The sequence below is a fragment of the Salmo salar genome, chromosome 05, assembly GCF_965601325.2.
Source record: "Salmo salar chromosome 05, fSalSal1, whole genome shotgun sequence".
Lineage (NCBI taxonomy): Eukaryota > Metazoa > Chordata > Actinopteri > Salmoniformes > Salmonidae > Salmo > Salmo salar.
In genome coordinates, this window is record NC_138295.1 from 84,060,257 (window position 1) to 84,083,609 (window position 23,353).

General features: G+C 42.5%; 2 protein-coding genes across 2 annotated transcripts; one reads left to right on the forward strand and one right to left on the reverse strand.

Moving 5' to 3' along the window:
* Positions 1-847: 847 nt before the first annotated feature.
* Positions 848-4,820, reverse strand: LOC145879583 (uncharacterized). Its single transcript, XM_082975788.1, has 2 exons — positions 4,497-4,820; positions 848-2,198 (listed from the first exon to the last, which is right to left on the reverse strand). Exon 2 carries the CDS (start codon positions 1,895-1,897, stop codon positions 1,358-1,360), a length of 540 nt encoding a protein of 179 aa, XP_082831914.1. The 5' UTR covers positions 1,898-2,198; positions 4,497-4,820; the 3' UTR covers positions 848-1,357.
* Positions 4,821-4,893: 73 nt separating this feature from the next.
* LOC106573398 (complement C4) lies at positions 4,894-23,282 on the forward strand. The gene is made up of 41 exons (XM_082975787.1): positions 4,894-5,047; positions 6,196-6,385; positions 6,489-6,654; positions 6,975-7,045; positions 7,224-7,315; positions 7,489-7,571; positions 7,767-7,854; positions 9,168-9,294; positions 9,503-9,644; positions 9,766-9,878; positions 9,975-10,136; positions 10,303-10,473; positions 11,494-11,685; positions 11,920-12,063; positions 12,908-13,037; positions 13,408-13,479; positions 13,608-13,820; positions 14,027-14,138; positions 14,227-14,297; positions 14,398-14,537; positions 14,642-14,857; positions 14,959-15,019; positions 15,121-15,210; positions 15,291-15,497; positions 15,676-15,751; positions 15,895-16,087; positions 16,707-16,814; positions 16,998-17,160; positions 17,255-17,466; positions 18,863-19,021; positions 19,173-19,235; positions 19,309-19,399; positions 19,504-19,681; positions 20,690-20,780; positions 21,179-21,253; positions 21,345-21,444; positions 22,003-22,092; positions 22,316-22,411; positions 22,521-22,604; positions 22,750-22,882; positions 23,001-23,282. Exons 1-41 carry the CDS (start codon positions 4,980-4,982, stop codon positions 23,140-23,142), a joined length of 5,175 nt encoding a protein of 1,724 aa, XP_082831913.1. The 5' UTR covers positions 4,894-4,979; the 3' UTR covers positions 23,143-23,282.
* Positions 23,283-23,353: the final 71 nt, after the last annotated feature.

The following is a 23,353-nucleotide window of genomic DNA, read 5'->3' on the forward strand; positions in this document are numbered from 1 at the left end:
ACCCTCTCACCTGCTCTCTCTCTCTCACACACTCTCTCTCCCTATCGCTCTCTCTCTCTTTCGCTCTCCCTCTCTCTCCCTCTCTCTCTCTCCCTCTCCCTCTCTCACCCGCTCTCTCTCTCACCCTCTCTCTCTCTCTCATTCTCTCTCTTATTCTCTCTCTCTCTCCACCCCTCCTTTTCTCCCTCACTCCCTTTCTCATCTCAATAAAGGATATCTGAACTGTTTGCTTGCTTAACAGTATGTCAGTCCCAGTGTTAGGTCTTGTAAGTTAATGATTCATCCACTGACTGACTGTCAATACAGTAGTGTGCTAGCTACCCCACCCTGACCCGAGATGCTGGGAAAGGTGGTGGGGTTCGCAGGGGGTGGTAAAGGGTAGTGGAGGGGGGGACTTACTGTGAGTACAGAGAGCTCTCTCTCTCAGGTCCTCAACTGCCTCAAAAAGAGAGAGAAAAAAAACTATATACAAAATAAGTACAGTATGTTTGGTGTAAAAGCTAAATTACACCAGTTAACAGAATTTCAATTACTGGCGAAGCATGAAAGGGGAGGAGACAGTGTACATGGATGGGCCTTTTTTCCCCTTCACTGGATGCAGTATGTTAGAAGTACAGTTTTTACTCTACTATTTACAGTATGTTAGTGGTAGAGTTTTTACTCTCCTTCACTGTATACAGTATGTTAGAGGTAGAGTTTACACTCCTATATACAGTATGTTAGTGGAAGATTTTACTCTCCTATATACAGTATGTTAGAGGTAGAGTTTTTACACTCCTATATACAGTATGTTTGTGTGTCACAACTGTCATCATGGAGAGAAGAAGTGGACCAAAATGCAGCAGAGTTAGTGTTCAGCATCATTTAATAAAAAAAAAAAGATCACTGGAACACTACAAAACAAGAAAATACCGACAGCTCAACAGTACTGACAGCATAACACACTGAACAGAAACAATTACCCACAACCCCAAAGAAAAACACACACTCCTATATAGGACTCCCAATCAAAGGCAACTCAACACACCTGCCTTCAATTGGGAGTCCTAATCACCAACACAACCATTCACACACACAAAAACCCTGCCACATCCTGACCAAAACTAATCCAATTGCTCCCTCTGCTGGTCAGGATGTGACAGTACCCCCCCCTCAAGGTGCAGACCCCGTAATGCACCTTACAAAAAGAAAACACAACAAAAAATCCCCAATACCCCAACAAAACCAATAAACAATAACCCCTAAACAATAAGGGAGGGAAGGGAGGGTGGCTGCCGTCAACGACGGCACTGTGCTACACCCTCCCTCCCCAACCCACCTATCCTGGAGGTGGCTCAGGTGCAGGACGTGGACCTCGCTACACCTTCGGCGTCGCCCACGTCGGTGGCGCCGATAGCTGCGCCGGGCAGCCTGGCCACTCGGGCTGACCCTGGCAGACGGACCACTCGGGCTGGGCCGGAGGGCAGGCGGGCCACTCGGGCTGGGCCGGAGGGCAGGCGGGCCACTCGGGCTGGGCCGGAGGGCAGGTGGGCCACTCGGGCTGGGCCGGAGGGCAGTCGGGCCACTCTGGCAGACCCGGGCAGTCGGGCCACTCTGGCAGACCCGGGCAGTCGGGCCACTCTGGCAGACCCGGGCAGTCGGGCCACTCTGGCAGACCCAGGCAGTCGGGCCACTCTTGACTGGCGGGCAGCTCTGGTGACTCTTGACTGGCGAGGCTGGGCTGACGCACTAGACGCCTGATGCGTGGAGCTGGTACTGGACGTGCCAGCCTGGAGACACACACCTCCACGCTAGTGCGCACAGCGGGAAACACCGGACCGTAGAGGCGCACCGGCGGTCTTGAGCGCAGGGTTGGCATCACCCCTTCAGGCTCGATGCCTACTTCGCCCTGGCACATGCGGGGCGCTGGTACTGTGCCTACCAGCCTGAAAATCCCAGGCCTCACCACAGCCCCAACCCCAAAGCACGGGACCTGTCCAGTCTGCCCTACAAGGGTACGGGGAGCTGGCCTGGGGCTCCAATCTCACCCCGCCAAATAGCCTTTGTGCCCCCCCCTAAAGAATTATTGGGGCTGCCTCCCGGGTTTACTAAACTCTTCCATAGCCCTGGAAACGCTCCTCCTTAGCTCTGCCCACATCCATCCTTCCTCCTCGTTCTTCTGCTGCTTGGTCCTGGTTTGGTGGGTAATTCTGTCACAACTGTCATCATGGAGAGAAGAAGTGGACCAAAATGCAGCAGAGTTAGTGTTCAGCATGTTAGAGGTAGAGTTTTTACACTCCTATATACAGTATGTTAGAGGTAGAGTTTTTACACTCCTATATACAGTATGTTAGTGGTATAGTTTTTACTCTCCTATTTACAGTATGTTAGAGGTAGAGTTTTTACTCTCCGATATACAGTATGTTAGTGGTAGAGTTTTTACACTCCTATATACAGTATGTTAGTGGTAGAGTTTTTACTCTCCTATATACAGTATGTTAGTGGTAGAGTTTTTACTCTTCTTCACTGTATACAGTATGTTAGAGGTAGAGTTTTTACTCTCCGATATACAGTATGTTAGTGGTACAGTTTTTACTCTCCTATATACAGTATGTTAGAAGTAGAGTTTTTACTCTCCTATATACAGTATGTTAGTGGTAGAGTTTTTACTCTCCTTCACTGTATACAGTATGTTAGAGGTAGAGTTTTTACTCTCCTATTTACAGTATGTTAGTGTTCGTTTTTACTCTCCTATATGCAGTATGTTAGTTGTAGAGTTTTTACTCTCCTATATACAGTATGTTAGTGGTAGAGTTTTTACTCTCCTATATACAGTATGTAGTGGTAGTTTTTACTCTCCTATACACAGTGTGTTTATGGTAGTTTTTACTCTCCTATTTACAGTATGTTTATGGTAGTTTTTACTCTCCTATTTACAGTATGTTAGAAGTAGAGTTTTTACTCTCTTATATACTGTATGTTAGAGGTAGAGTTTTTGTCTGTTTATGGCCAGAAATTAGTGATTTGTAATGCTGGTTGCACTTTTATCCAATTCAATTATTATGTGACTTTATATGGGGCGGCAGGTAGCCTAGTGTTTAGAGCATTGGACTAGTAACCAAAAGGTTGCAAGATGAAATCCCCGAGCTGACAAGGTAAAAATCTTTCGTTCTGAAAAAGGCAGTTAACCCACTGTTCCTAGGCTGTCATTGAAAATAAGAATTTGTTCTTCACTGACTTGCCTAGTTAAATAAAGGTTAAAAATATACACCACTGCCTAGGACAGGATAATGTCAACAGGTTTTGTTTGTTGCACAGACAGATGCATTGCTCAACTGATATTGCTCGGTTATTGCAGCCATTACAGACCTGTGATATTGACAGTTATAGGGCAAAGGTATATTTACACTTTAGACAGACTGCATTCTAGTGGAGTTTGGCATTCACCCGACTGGCATTTGTGTGATAACAGCAACAGACAAGTGAACGTTTCCAGAGTTTGTCATTGGATGAATCACATAACCAAACCAGAGCAGATACACACTTGTTTTTAAATGTAATGGTATCGGGAATCTAAGAACACACATACTGTACCATACAAACAAAATAGCCTTAACCAATATAATTAATATGATTGGCTTTTGATTCATGTAAATTGTAAGGTATTGTGAAATTGAATAAGAGAATATAAAACAAAACCCATACTGGCACTGACTAGAACACAGAGAATAGTATCATGCTGGCACTGACTAGAACACAGAGAATAGTATTATGCTGGCACTGACTAGAACACATAGAATAGTATTATGCACTGACTAGAACACAGAGAATAGTATCATGCTGGCACTGACTAGAACACAGAGAATAGTATTATGCTGGCACTGACTAGAACACAGAGAATAGTATTATGCACTGACTAGAACACAGAGAATAGTATTATGCTGATACTGACTAGAACACAGAGAATAGTATTATGCACTGACTAGAACACAGAGAATAGTATTATGCTGGCACTGACTAGAACACAGAGAATAGTATTATGCTGGCACTGACTAGAACACATAGAATAGTATTATGCACTGACTAGAACACAGAGAATAGTATTATGCTGGCACTGACTAGAACACAGAGAATAGTATTATGCACTGACTAGAACACAGAGAATAGTATTATGCTGACACTGACTAGAACACAGAGAATAGTATTATGCTGACTGACTAGAACACAGAGAATAGTATTATGCTGACACTGACTAGAACACAGAGAATAGTATTATGCTGACACTGACTAGAACACAGAGAATAGTATTATGCACTGACAAGAACACAGAGAATAGTATTATGCTGACACTGACTAGAACACAGAGAATAGTATTACACACTGACTAGAACACAGAGAATAGTATTATGCTGACACTGACTAGAACACAGAGAATAGTATTACACACTGACTAGAACACAGAGAATAGTATTATGCTGACACTGACTAGAACACAGAGAATAGTATTATGCACTGACCAATGGGAGCATAGACTCTCATTGTGAAATGGAAGAATCTCTCTCCAACGTTCCCCAGGTTTTGACCGCTTAAGCCAAACAGTTAAATAAACTGCTCTCTTTGTAACACCAGATCTAATCCTGTGAAGAGTCTTTTGAATAATAATATCCCAAAGAGGACTTTCTTATTTTAGTTGTAATCCTTTCTTGCCCATATTGAACCAACCAGTTGAAGAGAACTATACAACAGTTGTCTTTTCAATGAAGTTGTGACAATTTCTTGATTATTGATGATTGACAGTAAGTGGCATCCTGCCTTAATCAGGCAGTGACTACAAATGACATAGCTTCTGTCTCAGAGGGAGAGGGGAAGGGAGGGGCATAAGAGATTGACATGGGGATTGAGAAAGAGAGAAAAGGGAGAGATCTATATAAACTGAGTGAATAAAACTGTGAAGATAGGGTCTGTGGACAGAGCAGGAGGAAAGACCGTGAACAGGAACTATGGGTTCTCCCGTCTGTCTTATGGTGCTCTTCATCTTGGCTGCTGAGTCTGTACATGGACAGGACAGGTAAATATTTCAACAATATCTTCATGAAACATTTCACCATGCAATATCAGTGCATTCCTGTGTCCTGTATGTGCATGTAGCTTTAACTCTAACTTACTTTTACTTATGTTTTAGCATGGTCACATGCACTGTAAAAAATGATTCAGGTGGTTAGTAAATTATTCTTGAAAATATAATTATTTTGATATAAACAAAACGTAGTTGTCAGCTTTACTTGAATATAATTAGTACTTTACAGTACTTGTTCAATCAACCCCAAACCCCACCCCCCAAAAAATAATGAATTCAGCATAGATAAATGCAGCATCTAAACAACTGTTTGTGTGTAAAAACAACTACAAGGAAAATAGTGTTTAACTTACTCAATTATCATAATATTTCCTTTCAACTAAAGAATTTTAAGTTCTTCCAACAACTTGCCATGTGGCTCTATTTTTTTTACTTTACGATACTTTTACACAATGTTGGATGCACGTTTGAAGAATGAAAAAATCCCATTTCTACATTAGTATCAAACATTTTGTTATGCTATGAGGTGTAATGGACCACGATGAACGGATATCCAAACCGTAGGGCCAATTGACCTTCAATGATGTGACCACCCATTCTCACTATTAGTAAGATCATGCGCGCCACTCTTGACAGAGGCAAATACATAAATCTACAATGCTTGTTACTCTACCTCCAGTTAGTGCTAGTGGAATAACCTCTGCTCTCAACAATTCCTGTTACAGTGGATAAAGATGCCAAGCGTTGAAATACATAATGCCATGTTTAACACTAACACTGTTTAACACGATCAATGAAAGTAACTAAATAGAAACACTAAAATGTAAGTATATTATACCTAAAAATACCTCATGTTGGAAATCCTCCAAAAGCTGATGGAAATAGTTGCCTACATGTTTTAAAGTGGAACTAGCACAATATGTTGTATTCTAATCTAATGTTTCAACTCAGATTCATCTGAGTACTTCAATGCCTCTGAATGACTTGCACATTTAGCATTTTGATATACTGGTGTTTGACAAACATAAAGCATCTTTAGGTTTTTGTCTCTGACCTTAAAGTTATATTTTACATTCTAGACTGTTAAAAGTATTGGGTGGTAGATACAGTATTCTAAATGCTACCTTCTCTTGGCTCAGGTTCTTTATCTCAGCTCCCAATGTGTTCCATGTGGGGGTGAAGGAGCGTGTTTATGTCCAGCTGGGTAAAGCTCTCCTGAATAAACGTGTTACCCTCTTCCTGGAGCATGAGGAAACTACACATCGGATGTCTCAAAAGAGCAGCACTGTGTGTACTGAGGAGGGACAGATCCAAACTGTGGAACTAGAGGTATGACTTAGTGAGACCTGCCTAGATAAAATGAATGACCATACAGACTTCACCACAAACAACAAATAGGAGATATCATTTCAATGTTTTTCCCACCTTGCAGGTAGAAAGGGACAAGCTGCCCACCTTTGTGGATGTTCCCCATCTTTTGCTGGTGGCTGAGATGGAAGGGGTCGAAGGCAGAAAGATGGTGAGGGTCCTAGTCTCCCAACACAGAGGCTACATCTTCATTCAGACTGACCAGCCTATCTACAACCCTACACAGCAAGGTACTTCTACAGTCTACATGAAATAGAACCCGATTCTTAAAGGGATACTTGGGATTTTGGCAATGAGGCCCCTTTATCTACTTCCCCCCCAGAGTCAGATGAACTTGTGGATATCATTTTTATGTGTCTGTGTCCAGTATGAAGGAAGTTAGAGGTAGTTTCCCGAGCCAATGCTAACTAGCGTATCTGCTAAGACACCTATAGACACCTGACTCTGGGGAAGTAGATAAAGGGCCTCACTGCCAAAATCCCCAAGTACAGCTTTAATATTGGTCAAAGGTTTACAATTAAGATATTATATTAGGATTTTTTTTTACCAGTGAGATACAGGATATTTACCCTCAACCACTCAATGAGGCCCCATAATGACATTTTTCACATCTCTATTTTTGTGAGTACAAACTTTTAATTTCTGACCACATTCCGTTGTTACATTTCATTTCATGAAGTGTTGAAATGTTTATCATTGTGGTGGGGATCTTTGATGCCAAAAAGCTTTTTTTGATGTTTGAAAGAGTTGTGAAATAGTAACTGATTTGTATAGTAACTGATTTGTATCTCCTTGGTAGAATGCTGCGGGCAACCGGATAATGAAGACTCTTAAGAGAGCTGAGGATGGAATATTCACAGATATCCCTTTTAATATCCCTGATGTCTCAGAGTACAATCATATATTATGCGCTATAGAAATTCCACAATTATTCAATGTCAGCATCTATTAATTGACTGATATTGTGCAACTATCCTTCTTTGATCAATTGATTACATGATTTACTTAAAAAATACATTATAATAAGACAACTTAATATCATACCAGGTGTGTTTTTATTTTAGAATGGGTGTGTGGAGGATCGTGGCTCATTACCAAGGAGATGAAAAGAATGCTGTTACTCGAGAATTTCAAGTCAAGAAATTTGGTTAATTTTTTCTCTTTTTATCTCCTTTTCTCAACATACTCTCTATTGACCATTTTGAATATTTCAAGTTTAAAGCCAATCTTTCTTAAAATAATTTTACTTAAATTGTATTCATGCTATTATTTATACATTTTCTTACACATGGAGAAAGGATAAGAAATGTTTTGTTGTTCTGAACATGTTTTTTTGTTTCAGTGCTGCCGAGCTTTGAGGTGACTGTCATTCCTGAGCAAAGCTACTTTCTATTGAGCACTGAGCTATTCAACTTCACAATTTTAGCCAAGTAAGATTTAATCCTGATATCAACTGTTTCATGATCTCAGCCAAGTAAGATTTAATCTTGATATCAACTGTTCCCCACTACAGCATCTAGCTCCTTATAAAGTGCTGAAAAAAAGTCAAATCAAATCAAATTTTATTTCTCACTTGCGCCAAATACAACCTTACAGTGAAATGCTTACTTACAAGCCCTTAACCAACAATGCAGTTTTAAGAAAATACCAACAAAAAAAGTAACAGATAAGTAAGAATAACAAATCATTAAAGAGCAGCAGTAAATAACAATAGCGGGGCTATATACAGAGGGTAAAGGTACAGAGTGAATGTGTGGGGGCACCGGTGTCAAGGTAATTGAGGTAATATGTACATGTAGGTAGAGTTATTAAAGTGACTATGCATAGATAATAACAGAGAGTAGCAGCAGCGTTGAAGGAGGGGGGGGGGGGTAGAAGCTGTTTAGAAGCATTTTGGACCTAGACTTGGTGCTCCGGTACCGCTTGCTGTGCGGTAGCAGAGAGAACAGTCTATGACTAGGGAGGCTGGAGTCTTTGACAATTTTTAGGGCCTTCCTCGGACACCGCCTGGTATAGAGGTCCTGGATGGCAAGAAGCTTGGCCCCGGTGATGTACTGGGCCGTACGCACTACCCTCTGTAGTGCCCTGCGGTTGGAGGCCGAGCAGTTGCCATACCATGCAGTGATGCAACCCGTCAGGATGCTCTCGATGGTGCAACTGTAAAACATTTTGAGGATCTGAGGACCCATGACAAATCTTTTCAGTCTCCTGAGGGGGAATAGGTTTTGTCATGGCCTCTTCACGACTGTCTTGGTGTGCTTGGACCATGTTAGTTTGTTGGTGATTTGGACACCAAGGAACTTGAAACTCTCAACCTGCTCCACTACAGGCCCGTCGTTGAGAATGGGGACGTGCTCGGTCCTCCTTTTCCTGTAGTCCACAATCATCTCCTTTGTCTTGATCACGTTGAGGGAAAGGTTGTTGTCCTTGCACCACACGGCCAGGTCTCTGACCTCCTCCCTATAGGCTGTCTTGTCATTGTCGGTGATCAGGCCTACCACTGTTGTGTCATCAGCCAACCTAATGATGGTGTTGGAGTCGTGCCTGGCCGTGCAGTCATGAGTGAACAGGGAGTACAGGAGGGGACTGAGCACGCAAATGTAACTTTAGTTCGAGCTATGTGGTTCTCATTGAGACATTCACCCAAGTACAAGTCCTCTAAATGTTTATCAAATCTATGAATATGTTATAGAACTCGGTAGTTTTTATCAGTTGGTCTGACTTCACTGTATTTCCCCCTCAGGTACTCCTATGGTGAGAGTATAAAGGGAGCTTTCCACTGCCGGTTTGGAGTGAAGGAGGAAACACAGGGGCCGGATGGTGAAAAAGGGGAGATTGTCTTCATCAGAGGATTGGAGCTGACTGGATCGGTGAGCGGATACATGTGGCATATTTCAATCAAAATATCTGTACTCTTCAATCAGAGAAGAAGACTCACAAAGACTAAAGCTCTGGGAGCTATGAAGGAGAACTGTAGTGGCGGCCAACCTATTTCTACATAAAGTTACAACATTTTGGTTTAAGCAAAGCTTGAGTTATGCTTTGACCTAAAACCTGTCGCTTGCCTTTTTCTCTCAGATACAAGCTGGAGAGGGGTCGGCGGTTCTCCAGCAATCCAAGCTCATCGAGCAACTCAAATCCAACCTCAACATCACCCTCTCAGACATGGTCCAGAGCAACGCACAGCTTTACATGGCAGTGTCTGTCACTGATATCATCAGTAAGGCATCAGTTGTTGTTCTTAGTTTGAACAAAAAGAGACTTTTGAAATGTGGTAGTCATACAGGAGGTACAAGACAACTAAACGATATTGGTCTATACTGTCTTTATCCCTTCACCAGGTGGTGAGCTACAGGAAGCAGAGGTGTCTCTTCCTGTTGTTTCCCAGCGTTACACTGTAGACCTGTCCCGTACCCGCTCTCACTACATCCCTGGAGTTCCTCTCACTGTAGTAGTAAGCCTCAATTTGGATGACAGAGATACGTTAGATTGAACAATGTCTATCTGTGAAATCATAAACTGTATATTGTTTTGTCCGGTGATCTGTTAGGTGGTGGTCCGTCTCCCAAATGGTTCCCCAGCCGTTGGAGAGCCAGTGAGAATGCATCTGCCAGAACTCCAGGATGGAGACCAAACTGTAAAGACTAACCAGCAGGGTGCAGTGTGGCATGATTTTAACCTTCCCAATCTTGATCGTGACATTACTGTGGAGGTAAGAATAACAAAATAGTCCAAATAAACTATAGCTTCTAGCAGTAGCTTCAAGCAATACAGCAATAGGCTGTGAACAAAACACTGAAGAAATCATGTGAAACTAAAGACTTTGGATTGGTTCTCTCTTCTTTTATCCCATGTTTTCCCCTCTCTGTTTCCATTAGGTGACCGTAGATGACCAGAAAATAACCAAAGACGTCAAATGTGCATCGTCTCCTAGCAACACCTATCTGAGCGTGAGCGTGAGCCAAAAGATTCTGACGCCGGGTCAATCCCTTTCCGTTGTATTCAAAGTCTTCAATGGGCCACCAGAGGATGGGTTTATTTACTACATGGTGAGAGAGATATGCCAAATGTATGACCATATTAGAGACACATATTTCCCTCAGATTACACAGATCCACAAAAAAATTAAAAACAAACCCGATTTTGATAAACTCCCATATCTACTGGGTGAAATACCACAGTGTGTCATCATCCCATATCTACTGGGTGAAATACCACAGTGTGTCATCATCCCATATCTACTGGGTGAAATACCAGTGTGCCATCATCCCATATCTACTGGGTGAAATACCACAGTGTGCCATCATCCCATATCTACTGGGTGAAATACCACAGTGTGCCATCATCCCATATCTACTGGGTGAAATACCACAGTGTGCCATCATCCCATATCTACTGGGTGAAATACCACAGTGTGCCATCATCCCATATCTACTGGGTGAAATACCACAGTGTGCCATCATCCCATATCTACTGGGTGAAATACCACAGTGTGCCATCATCCCATATCTACTGGGTGAAATACCACAGTGTGCCATCATCCCATATCTACTGGGTGAAATACCACAATGTGTCATCATCCCATATCTACTGGGTGAAATACCACAGTGTGCCATCATCCCATATCTACTGGGTGAAATACCACAATGTGTCATCATCCCATATCTACTGGGTGAAATACCACAGTGTGCCATCACAGCAGCAAACTTTGTGACCTGTTGCCACAAGAAAAGGTCAACCAGTGAAGAACAAACACCATTGTAAATACAACCCATATTTATGCTTATTTATTTTCTATTTTGTACATCGTTACAACACTGTATATATACACATAATATGACAATTGTAATGTCTTTTGTAACTTCTGTGAGTGTAATGTTTACTGTTCATTTTCATTGTTTATTTCACTTTTGTATATTATCTACTTCACTTGCTTTGGCAATGTTAACATATGTTTCCCATGCCAATAAAGCCCCTTGAATTGAATTGATATCACAAGGAACAGGACATGGTGGAAAAGTTCTATAACTGAGAGGAAAAACAATCACTTTTCTGTTTTTAATCGTCAGGTTTTCAGCCGTGGAGTGCTAACAAATCAGGGTTCTGTCAAATCAGGGGACTTAACAAAGATTCAGCTTCCAATCACGTCTGATATGACCCCCTCCTTCCGTCTGATTGGCTACTACTATGATCAGAAAGGTGACATCATTACTGACTCTGTGTGGGTAGACGTCAATGATGTTTGTGAGGGGACAGTGGAGGTGAGTAAACAGTGACTGGAGTAGATAAGCATCAGCACTGACAGAGAGAGTTCTGGAGAATCAGACAGCAATATGGCCAAAGCCTGTTAGAAACACAAAACAAAGAAATAGAAATAAAGGGTTTAATCTGTGCTGACTGTTAATAAGTTACAATTCAGTTCAGAGTTATTTACTAATGATACGTAATTGGTGTTATCATCCTAATCTTTTCCTATGTATATTTATATGCTCTAGGTAAAGTCAAAATATGAATATCTACCAGGAAACACGGCAAAGCTGGAGATAGACTTAAATGGTCAGAAGGCCAAAGTTGCCTTGCTGGCTGTGGACAAGGCTATCTATGCTCTCAATGCCCACAACAAACTCACCCCCAAACAGGCAAGCTACTATTATTTTATTATTATTCTTTTATTTTTTTGGGGGGGTGTAGATCAGCTTTAATATTGCAGAAAGATTTACGTTGATGGAAGCTACATTGTCTGCATAATTTCTAATATGTTTTTTTGTGAATATACAGTACCAGTCAAAAGTTTTAGAACACCTACTCATTCAAGGGTGTTCTTTATTTTTACTATTTTCAAATTATAGAATAAAGGTGAAGACATCAAAACTATGAAAAAACACATATGGAATCATGTATTAACCAAAAAAGTGTTAAACAAATCAAAATATATTTTAGATTTTAGATTCTTCAAAGTAGCTACCATTTTGCCTTGATGACAGCTTTGCACACTCTTAACATTCTCTCAACCAGCTTCATGAGGAATGCTTTTCCAACAGTCTTGAAGGAGTTCCCACATATGCTGGTGTCGTGTCTTTGGCATCATTAAAACGGAAGACATGTTTATCAAATAACTCTCTGTAATTATTATTACGCGATTAAACTGATTAATCGTGTAACTGTAATTAACTAGGAGAGAATGCCAAGAGTGTGCAAAGCTGTCATCAAGTCAAAGGGTGGCTACTTTGAAGAATATAAAATATGAAATATAGAAAAGGAAAACCCTTGAATGAGTAGGTGTGTCCAAACTTTTGACTGGTACTGTATATACACATATACAAGCTACTATTTACTAAAGAATAATAATACATACTGTCTCCTCCACATTATTTCCTCTAAAACTCACTCCTTATAATGTACAGGTATAAATATATTCTATGCAATAAAGACCAAATGGCTGTTTTTGACTAATAGTGTGAATATTTTGTGTGCTGTTCACAGGTATTCTCATCGATGCAGTCCTATGACCTTGGTTGCTCATACGGTGGCGGCTCAGATATAGCCTCTGTGTTGAACGACGCTGGCTTGTCATTCATCTCCAACTCTCATGTGCTATCTAAGATGAGGAAGGGTATGACGAATGTAGTGTGATTAAACAAAACAGCTGTCTAGTGTCTACACTACTTCTTCTTTGGTCCGTCGTTTCTGAATGATGTTCTCTGGTATAGGGTTAAAATCCCTTTAGGAGGTAGACAACTTAACATTTCACAGACATGGATCCACTAAACTAGACATGACATTGGCTGGGACCTGCCCAACCTTCAACATAAAGAAAAAAAAACGAATAAAATAAAAAAAACACCAACTCAGACGTACATTTCAACAAAGTATTAATGACATCATAATTGCTCAAAACCTACATGTTCCCACAATATGTTGATATTATATGTTGATGTTTTGATTTGATCGTCTTCACCCTAATGTACGTGTGTTTGTCTTAGGGTTTAACTGTGAGTCAGGCTTCAGACGACAGAGGCGTTCCCTGAACGTCCAACAGAAGATGATGTCCAAAAGTATTACAACGTTACTATACTCTAACTGTCACTAACTGCTGGCTGAGGTGGTGGGAGAGAGTGTTTGTCAGTCCTGGCAGGTACGAACTAAAACCTTTTGTCACTACCTCACCATCTCCAACTCCCAGAATCGAGTTACTCAGACGCCAAGCTGCAGGAGTGTTGTTCTCATGGCTTCTCCCTGATCCCCATGCTGAGGACGTGTCAGCAGCGAGCCGAGAGAGTGGCACGAGCCAATAAGGACCATGACTGTGTCAAGGCCTTCCTGGACTGCTGCATAGAGGGAGAGAAGCTGAGGGAAAAGAAGAAACAAAATGACGCCCAGAGAGGACATGGCAGGAGTGAGGATGACTTGATTGTTGGGGATATTACCATTCTAACATGTATAACATTGTAACAAAATGATAACAACCACTATTCTTTAGACAGACATGGGAATTTTGAAACAAAATATCTGACTGGTTATAACTTAGAAGGATTCGATGAGAATACGATCTTAAAAGGTTATATTATTGTGACACCATTAGTCTGCACTCTCTCCTCTCAGCTGCGAGTGCCACAGACATCGAAGACTTCTTTGACACAACCAATCAGCAAATACGCAGAAGTTTCCCCCCAAGCTTTGCATTCGCAGTGGTCGATATAAACGGCAAAGGAAGGTGAGAAATCGACATTTAGACACACAGTATATCGGCGCCATGTGTCTGAAACACTATTGGAATTTGACTCTCTCTCTGTCTCCCTTAGTCATACTGTGGCTCTGCCTGATTCCATCACCACCTGGGAGATACAGGCTGTCAGCTTGTCTGCTTCTCATGGTAACATCCTCCTCTATTGGTTCATACTCCTGTACCTAGATAGTAAGGAACATGTGGTGACATTCTGGAGAGTAATGGACTGTGTGTGTCCTTCCTGCAGGCATCTGTGTGGCAGAACCACATGAGTTCCGTGTGTTTAAGAAGATTTTTGTCTCTCTGAGGCTGCCGTACTCAGTCAAAAGATTTGAGGAAATGTCTATTGTTCCTGTTGTCTACAACTATTGGGACCAGGCTGCACAGGTAGAGTTAAATCACTTTCTATAGTACTACAGTTTTACACTTCAGAAGCATTTACAGAAAGATGAAATGCCATACAGCTGATGGACCACCTTCCTCCTTCTCAGATTGCACTCCACATGGAGAGAAATGACAAGCTCTGTTCACCAGGCTCCAGTTCCATCAAAACCTATGTCAACATCACCGTGGAGGCCCACTCCTCCAAAGCCGTCACTTTCTCTGCAGTACCCATGGAAACCGGCCCCATACCCATCAAAATACGCCTTTATGACATAGAGAATGAGGACAGCAGTGATGCTATTGAAAAGATTCTGAATGTTAGAGTAAGTATACAAAAAATATCAGGAAAAATTACTACTACAAAATAAATGATGTGAAGATCCATTACTGCATGTATGCAATATAATAGTTTCTCATATTTTAGACGGAGGGAATAGAGAAGAGAGTGGAGGAAACTTATTTTCTTGACCTGAGTGGCAATATTGGTGAGATTGCTAACAGAATATCTATGATGACAGCATTTTATTCACGTAATAGTTTATGGCATAAAAAGCACCAACCAGGTTCTCTCATTCTCTGTTGTCAGGGAAGAGTGGCCAATCTTTCATAATTGATGGAAAGTTACCAGACAACACAGTCCCTGGTTCCAGCTCCAATATCTTCGTCAAGATGGAAGGTCTGACTCATTTTACCCTCCAATCATTTCTCTTCACAACAGTATTGTCAGTTTAATATCCATTCTCATCCATTCCCCAGGGGAGCTGTTTGGCCAGTCCACTTCCAGGACCCTGCTCTCTCCCGAAGGGGTTACAAGCTTGCTCAAGGCCCCTGCTGGATGTGCAGAGCAGACTATGAAATGTATGGCCCCCACAGCCCTGGCCCTCCGCTATCTGGACCTTAGCCAGCGCTGGTATGAGCTGACCCCTGGCACCAGAGATACGGCCCTCCAGTTCACAGAGCAAGGTGTGGGAGAACTATAATGAAGATGCTTTATTTTCATTTATAGTAAGAAACACAAAATACAATCTCTCTTTCTCCCTCTCTCTCTCTCTCTCTCTCTCTCTCTCTCTCTCTCTCTCTCTCTCTCTCTCTCTCTCTCTCTCTCTCTCTCTCTCTCTCTCTCTCTCTCTCTCTGTGTCAGGCTATATGAGAATTCTGACGTTTAAAAACGATGATGGATCATATGGAGCTTGGACGCACCATCCAACCAGTTACTGGTCAGTACATCTCTCTTTACGTTGCTTGTTTTTGTGTTACTGTAGTTTTCTGTCTGTCTGGAATAAAAGCTTGTAAACACTGCAACTCTCCAGGACTGGAGCTGGCCGATCCTATCACAGTGTTTGTTAACCTTCCTCTCTAGGCTGACGGGCCTTGTTGTGAAAGTGATGTCTCTGGTGGCAGAACGTGAGAATGCAGGCGGTGGAGAGAAGGGGAGATGGGCACAGGGTGTGTCTGAGCAGCATATCATTGATTCAGTCAGATACCTCCTGGTTAAACAGAAGGAGGATGGATCATTCTCGGACCCTAACCCAGTCATACACAGGGTCATGCAGGTAAAGGATTATTCAAAACACTAGTTTTAACATGATGATCACTTTATTGGTCAGTTTCACAAAGGTCCAACCGAAATTTGACTTCCGCTTTTAACCCAACTCCTCCGAAAGACACACATAACATAGACAGGTTTTGGAGAGGTGTGGGAAGCTTCCACACTGGACGCCTGGGGAGCTGTTGTTGTGTGGGGGTTAAGTGCCTTGCTTAAAAGCACAACAGCAGGCAAAGGCATCTAGGATTTCATTCCAGCAACCCTCCAGTTGCCAACTCAGTCAGACGCAGGACTCGAACTGGCAACCCTCCTGTATTTCAACAGAGTATTTTGTCTTTCTCTGTTTAGTTAAGTTGTCTCTTTCTCTCTAGGGAGGCATTGAACTGGCAACCCTCCTGTATTTCAACAGAGTATTTTGTCTTTCTCTGTTTAGTTAAGTTGTCTCTTTCTCTCTAGGGAGGCATTGAACTGGCAACCCTCCTGTATTTCAACAGAGTATTTTGTCTTTCTCTGTTTAGTTAAGTTGTCTCTTTCTCTCTAGGGAGGCATTGAACTGGCAACCCTCCTGTATTTCAACAGAGTATTTTGTCTTTCTCTGTTTAGTTGAGTTGTCTCTTTCTCTCTAGGGATGCATTGGAGGGATAGAGGGAGATGTCTCCATGACTGCCTTCATAACTGTGGCTCTAAATCGCTCCCTCCCTTTCCTGACAGACAACAAGGTGCATAGCGATACGGTAAGATAGCTGGACAGATTTCCTTATTAACTCATAAGTGTTTAGTATAGTGTACTTTTTTATTGTTTTACCAATTAACCGACTTCAACCTAATCACCCGTCTAAATCAGCCGTCTCTATCCTGGAGAAGAAGAAAAACAGCTAACCAGAACGGCTAGCTGCTCTGTGTTTGTGTTTGTGTAGAAAGCCATTATCTCCAAAGCCACCGACTACCTGCTCTCACGTGTTGAGGGGCTACAGAGGCCCTACGCTGTCGCCATAACAGCCTACTGTCTGTCAGTCTGTCTGTCTGACCGGACACAGGCTGTGCCTGCCTGGGAAAAACTCAAAGGACTGGCAACTGAAGGTATCGTCCTATTACACTCCTGTTATAGGTCAGAATGGTGTGGGCTGATGGGGAATTTCTGCTGACATTGATATTCTTTGACTCCTCTTGACAGGGAAAGACCATTGCCATGGGTGGTATGCTAACGCTGGCATGGTGAATGAGGAAAAGAAACGTCTTGTACCGACAACAGAGGCCATAACAGTAGAGACTACAGCCTACGCCCTGTTAACTGCAGTGGCTCATAAGGACACAGAGTGGGCAGACTCTGCAGCCTGCTGGCTGACTTCACAGGAGAACTATGGAGGAGGATTCAAGTCCACACAGGTGAGATATACTGTACTGATGGAGCAGAGTTCAAGTCCTCATAGGTGAGATACACTGTACTGATGGAGGAGACTTCAAGTCCTCACAGGTGAGATATACTGTACTGATGGAGCAGACTTCAAGTCCTCACAGGTGAGATATACTGTACTGATGGAGGAGACTTCAAGTCCTCACAGGTGAGATATACTGTACTGATGGAGGAGACTTCAAGTCCTCACAGGTGAGATATACTGTACTGATGGAGCAGACTTCAAGTCCTCACAGGTGAGATATACTGTACTGATGGAGGAGACTTCAAGTCCTCACAGGTGAGATATACTGTACTGATGGAGGAGACTTCAAGTTCTCACAGGTGAGATATACTGTACTGATGGAGCAGACTTCAAGTCCTCACAGGTGAGATATACTGTACTGATGGAGGAGACTTCAAGTCCTCACAGGTGAGATATACTGTACTGATGGAGGAGACTTCAAGTCCTCACAGGTGAGATATACTGTACTGATGGAGCAGACTTCAAGTCCTCACAGGTGAGATATACTGTACTGATGGAGCAGACTTCAAGTCCTCACAGGTGAGATATACTGTACTGATGGAGGAGACTTCAAGTCCTCACAGGTGAGATATACTGTACTGATGGAGCAGACTTCAAGTCCTCACAGGTGAGATATACTGTACTGATGGAGCAGACTTCAAGTCCTCACAGGTGAGATATACTGTACTGATGGAGCAGACTTCAAGTCCTCACAGGTGAGATATACTGTACTGATGGAGGAGACTTCAAGTCCTCACAGGTGAGATATACTGTACTGATGGAGCAGACTTCAAGTCCTCACAGGTGAGATATACTGTACTGATGGAGGAGACTTCAAGTCCTCACAGGTGAGATATACTGTACTGATGGAGCAGACTTCAAGTCCTCACAGGTGAGATATACTGTACTGATGGAGGAGACTTCAAGTCCTCACAGGTGAGATATACTGTACTGATGGAGCAGACTTCAAGTCCTCACAGGTGAGATATACTGTACTGATGGAGGAGACTTCAAGTCCTCACAGGTGAGATATACTGTACTGATGGAGCAGACTTCAAGTCCTCACAGGTGAGATATACTGTACTGATGGAGAGCCAAACAATGCCTAAACATGATGTGGCTGCTTCATTGCCTCCTAGTGGATGTTGTTTCCTTGTTCCTAGTTAGCATGTTTTGCTAGTTTTCCGCCTTCATATTCAGTCCAACAATACTGATATCCTACTGATACAGTGACCCAGGGGTGATAGTCCCAATCATTGAGAGTCGATGGACATTTTACATTCTACACCATTTAGTAGAAATAACATGTTAAATGTCTACCTTCAATTTGTATCCAGTCTATACATTCATCTTAATGTCTTTAGGATACTATAGTGGCTTTGGAGGCTCTCTCTGAGTATGCACTGAACAGGCCCCAACCTCCCATCACAAAAGTGGAAGTACAGTTCACTGCTCCAAGGAAGAACGACATTCAGAAGCTGTCATTGGACAACAAGGGGGAGAAAGTAGAAATAGAGCTGAAGGTACACCCACTCCAACACACACACACACACACACACACACACACACACACACACACACACCACACACACACACACACACACACACACACACACACACACACACACACACACACACACACGTAACTCTTTATCTCTGTCTCTACTTAACCAGAAACTGATTGGTAATCCTATCATTAACGTAACGCTAACGGGACAGGGAAAAGCCAAGATGAAGGTGAGCGTCTTTATCATCCAAAAATATTTATTGATGTTCATTCAAACTGGTAATATATTGATCTGTCTGGCAGGTTACGAAGGCTTACCATCTACTGGACACCTCAGACGACTGTAACCTTCTGTCAATCACAGTCAAAGTAGAGGGGAAAGTAGAGTACACTGGTGAGCGTACAACACTACTCTGATTCAGTGCTCCTTTTACTACAGGTTAGGATGTGTGTGACTGAGTTCCACTAGTACACTATGATAACACTTTGTTTCATCAGCCCAGATTGTTGAAGACTACAACGACTATGAGGGTGACTATGGAGACGGAGAGAAAAGGGAGGAAGAGGATGTCCCCCGATCAGCGATTGAGTGGTTCGATGCTCGCAGCAGACACAGAAGAGATACTCAGCAAAGCCGGAATTCTGAAAACGATGTTGAATACGAAGTCTGTGTGAGGTCAGTTAAACAGAGAGGTCTGTGTGAGGTCAGTTAAACAGAGAGGTCTGTGTGAGGTCAGTTAAACAGAGAGGTCTGTGTGAGGTCAGTTAAACACAGAGGTCTGTGTGAGGTCAGTTAAACAGAGAGGTCTGTGTGAGGTCAGTTAAACAGAGAGGTCTGTGTGAGGTCAGTTAAACAGAGAGGTCTGTGTGAGGTCAGTTAAACAGAGAGGTCTGTGTGAGAACAGTTAAACAGAGAGGTCTGTGTGAGGTCAGTTAAACAGAGAGGTCTGTGTGAGGTCAGTTAAACACAGAGGTCTGTGTGAGGTCAGTTAAACAGAGAGGTCTGTGTGAGGTCAGTTAAACAGAGAGAATCTGTGTGAGGTCAGTTAAACAGAGAGGTCTGTGTGAGGTCAGTTAAACAGAGAGGTCTGTGTGAGGTCAGTTAAACAGAGAGGTCTGTGTGAGGTCAGTTAAACAGAGAGGTCTGTGTGAGGTCAGTTAAACAGAGAGGTCTGTGTGAGGTCAGTTAAACAGAGAGGTCTGTGTGTGGTCAGTTAAACAGAGAGGTCTGTGTGAGGTCAGTTAAACAGAGAGGTCTGTGTGAGGTCAGTTAAACAGAGAGGTCTGTGTGAGGTCAGTTAAACAGAGAGGTCTGTGTGAGGTTAGTTAAACAGAGAGGTCTGTGTGAGGTCAGTTAAACAGAGAGGTCTGTGTGAGGTCAGTTAAACAGAGAGGTCTGTGTGAGGTCAGTTAAACAGAGAGGTCTGTGTGAGGTCAGTTAAACAGAGAGGTCTGTGTGAGGTCAGTTAAACAGAGAGGTCTGTGTGAGGTCAGTTAAACAGAGAGGTCTGTGTGAGGTCAGTTAAACAGAGAGGTCTGTGTGAGGTCAGTTAAACAGAGAGGGAATTGATTCTGTCATAAATATACAAATAAAAGCAGATTTGTGACTGGGATGAATATTTTGTGACGACCTAGGTGATAGGGCAGTGGTTTTTCAGTAAGCTAACTAACTTGTATTCTTTAGTCATAGTCTGACCAGGAACCTCACAGGAATGTCCATAGCCGACATCACACTGCTCAGTGGCTTTGAGGCACAGACAGACGACCTGGACAAGGTGAGTCTTCATCATCATCATATAGAGTCTATATAAACACGTAACCAACCCCCTCCCTTTACTTTTCTTTAGTAATCAATGTTTTGTCAGTCTCTCCCCTCCTCTCTCTCCCCTGATCTTCCTCTCTCCCTTCCCCTCTTTTCATCCCTCGATCATTCCTTCCTCTCTCCTTTCCCCCTTTTCATCCCCCATCATTCCTTCCTCTCTCCTTTCCCCCTTTTCATCCCTCGATCATTCCTTCCTCTCTCCCTTCCCACTTTTCATCCCTCGATCATTCCTTCCTCTCTCTCTTCCCACTTTTCATCCCTCCATCATTCCCTCCTCTCTCCTTTACCCCTTTTCATCTCTCCATAATTTCTTCCTCTCTTCCTCTTTCTCTAACTGTTGTCTCTCCACAGCTAAAGAACCGTGATGAACAATACATCTCTCACTACGAGGTCTCACATGGCAAAGTGCTGTTGTACTTCAATGAGGTGAGACTCACACAGACACGAATACACAAGCAACTCGGTGGAACAGTGTGAAATCGAAAAGCCCAAAGGTATTTTTTCTGTCTCTGTCCAGATTGAGGAAAGGGAGTGTGTAACGTTTAGGGCTGTGCAGACAGTAGCTATAGGTTTACTGCAGCCTGCTCCGGCCACATTCTATGACTACTATGAACCAGGTATGCAAGGCTTTCTTTTCAGATTTATTCTGTACTTTTTTTTTACCTTGATTGATTTTTTGTATTTGTCAAATAGTCTTCTGAATATTTTAGCCATCACTAAAAAAGAATGCATAATTTGACTATCTCTCTCCATCTGTCACTGTCTCTCTCTCTTCCTCCCTGTCTGTCTGTCTCCCTGTCTGTCTCCCTGTCTGTCTTCCTCCCTGTCTGTCTGTCTGTCTGTCTGTCTGTCTGTCTGTCTGTCTGTCTGTCTGTCTGTCTGTCTGTCTGTCTGTCTGTCTGTCTGTCTGTCTGTCTGTCTGTCTGTCTGTCTGTCTGTCTGTCTGTCTGTCTGTCTGTCTGTCTGTCTGTCTGTCTGTCTGTCTGTCTGTCTGTCTGTCTTTGCTAACATACACACACCTCTCTCACTCTCTCTCTCACTCCCTCCCTCCCTCCCTCTCTCTCTCTCTCTCTCTCTCTCTCTCTCTCTCTCTCTCTCTCTCTCTCCCTCTCTCTCTCTATCCTCCCTCCCTCTCTCTTTCTCTCTCTCACACACACATACATACACAATCACAGACAGAAAGTGTACTACTTTCTATGCTGCACCAAAAAGAAGCAAGATGGTTTCAACGTTGTGTTCAGGGGATGTGTGCCAGTGTTCAGAGAGTAAGTTGTTATTACTATCGCCAACATTCTCTCAGTTACCCTATTGAAGTATTATCTCACTGTTAAGGCACCAGACCTGGGTTCTAATAGAATGGAGAATTTGATTGAGCCTGCCTGTAGGGCCTTAAAGGCGGGATTTTACAATTTTGAGACTATTCCATTGGTTCTGGTTTCATTGGTTAGGGTCTGTATGACACTGAAGAAAGTCCCATTGGTTCTTTAGGGCCCTGCCACAAAGAGAAGGACACTTTTGGACCACTGAAGCTAGAGAAGAAAGATCGTTTTGAACATGCTTGCTATTCCCCCACTGTGGATTACGGTCAGTAGACAATTTAGCTATGAGTGTGACACAGGTCAATCATTTAACAGTTACAGTATGGGACAAATAAGGTGAAGCTAGTCATTTGTTTCAAATCTGGTTGTTTTAGGTTTCATTGTCCAAGTCATCAGTATGTCTGTGAAGAGTAACTTTGAACTCTACACAACTAATGTGACTCAGATACTCCGAGCCAGTAAGTGATAATACCATTATTCTAATCCTGACTTGAGATCTCTGTCTGTAACTAGAATGTTCATGAAGACGTAACCATAGATAGTACATTTACTTCTTTCTACGGTCATGGTAACTATGGAAACTCTGTGCCCTCTTTCTGCCAGCCGGAGATGTGAAGCTGGAGGAGAGCAAAGTGCGAGTGTTCGCCAAGAGGCTCCAGTGTAAAGGACAGCTAGAGACAGGGAAGAAATACCTCATCATGGGCAAAGATGGCTCCACCACCGACTCTAATGGCCAGTAAGTTCTGGCTATGATGTCATAAGACAACTGAAGATGTTTTTACCTCTAAGGTCTTACTCTGTGAGAATTGGACTTCCCTGGTAAATGTCTCACCGTTTCTCTGTTTGACTTTTAGGATGCAATACCTTTTGGAATCAAATACCTGGATTGAACAAGTGCCTAATGAGAAAAAGTGCAAAGGATCAAAGAACAGGTCTACATGCAAAAAATTCCAAGACTTTGTATCTGAGTACATGTTGATTGGCTGCACCCAGTGATTGGTTCACTGACACGTTAACATGCATACTCAACACATCATCTAGAAAATGAAATGTTTTTATCGATTCATGTAATTCAGTGTTTGTAACATCCACTTTCAATACTTCTCAAGATCAATAAAATGGCATTTTAACCACAACATGTAATTCAGTCTTTGACTAACTTTACCAACAATATGAATGAAATGAGAAACATAAAACATCCATAATG

What these genes read in the sequence shown, in the direction of transcription:
- LOC145879583 (XM_082975788.1), bottom strand. Translation starts at nt 1,897, where the DNA reads ATGTGCCAGGGCGAAGTAGGCATCGAGCCTGAAGGGGTGATGCCAACC.
- LOC106573398 (XM_082975787.1), top strand. Translation starts at nt 4,980, where the DNA reads ATGGGTTCTCCCGTCTGTCTTATGGTGCTCTTCATCTTGGCTGCTGAG. An exon ending in AACTTCACAATTTTAGCCAA is followed by an intron (nt 7,855 to 9,167) that starts GTAAGATTTAAT and finishes TTTCCCCCTCAG; the next exon opens with GTACTCCTATGGTGAGAGTA. An exon ending in ATCGTGACATTACTGTGGAG is followed by an intron (nt 10,137 to 10,302) that starts GTAAGAATAACA and finishes TGTTTCCATTAG; the next exon opens with GTGACCGTAGATGACCAGAA.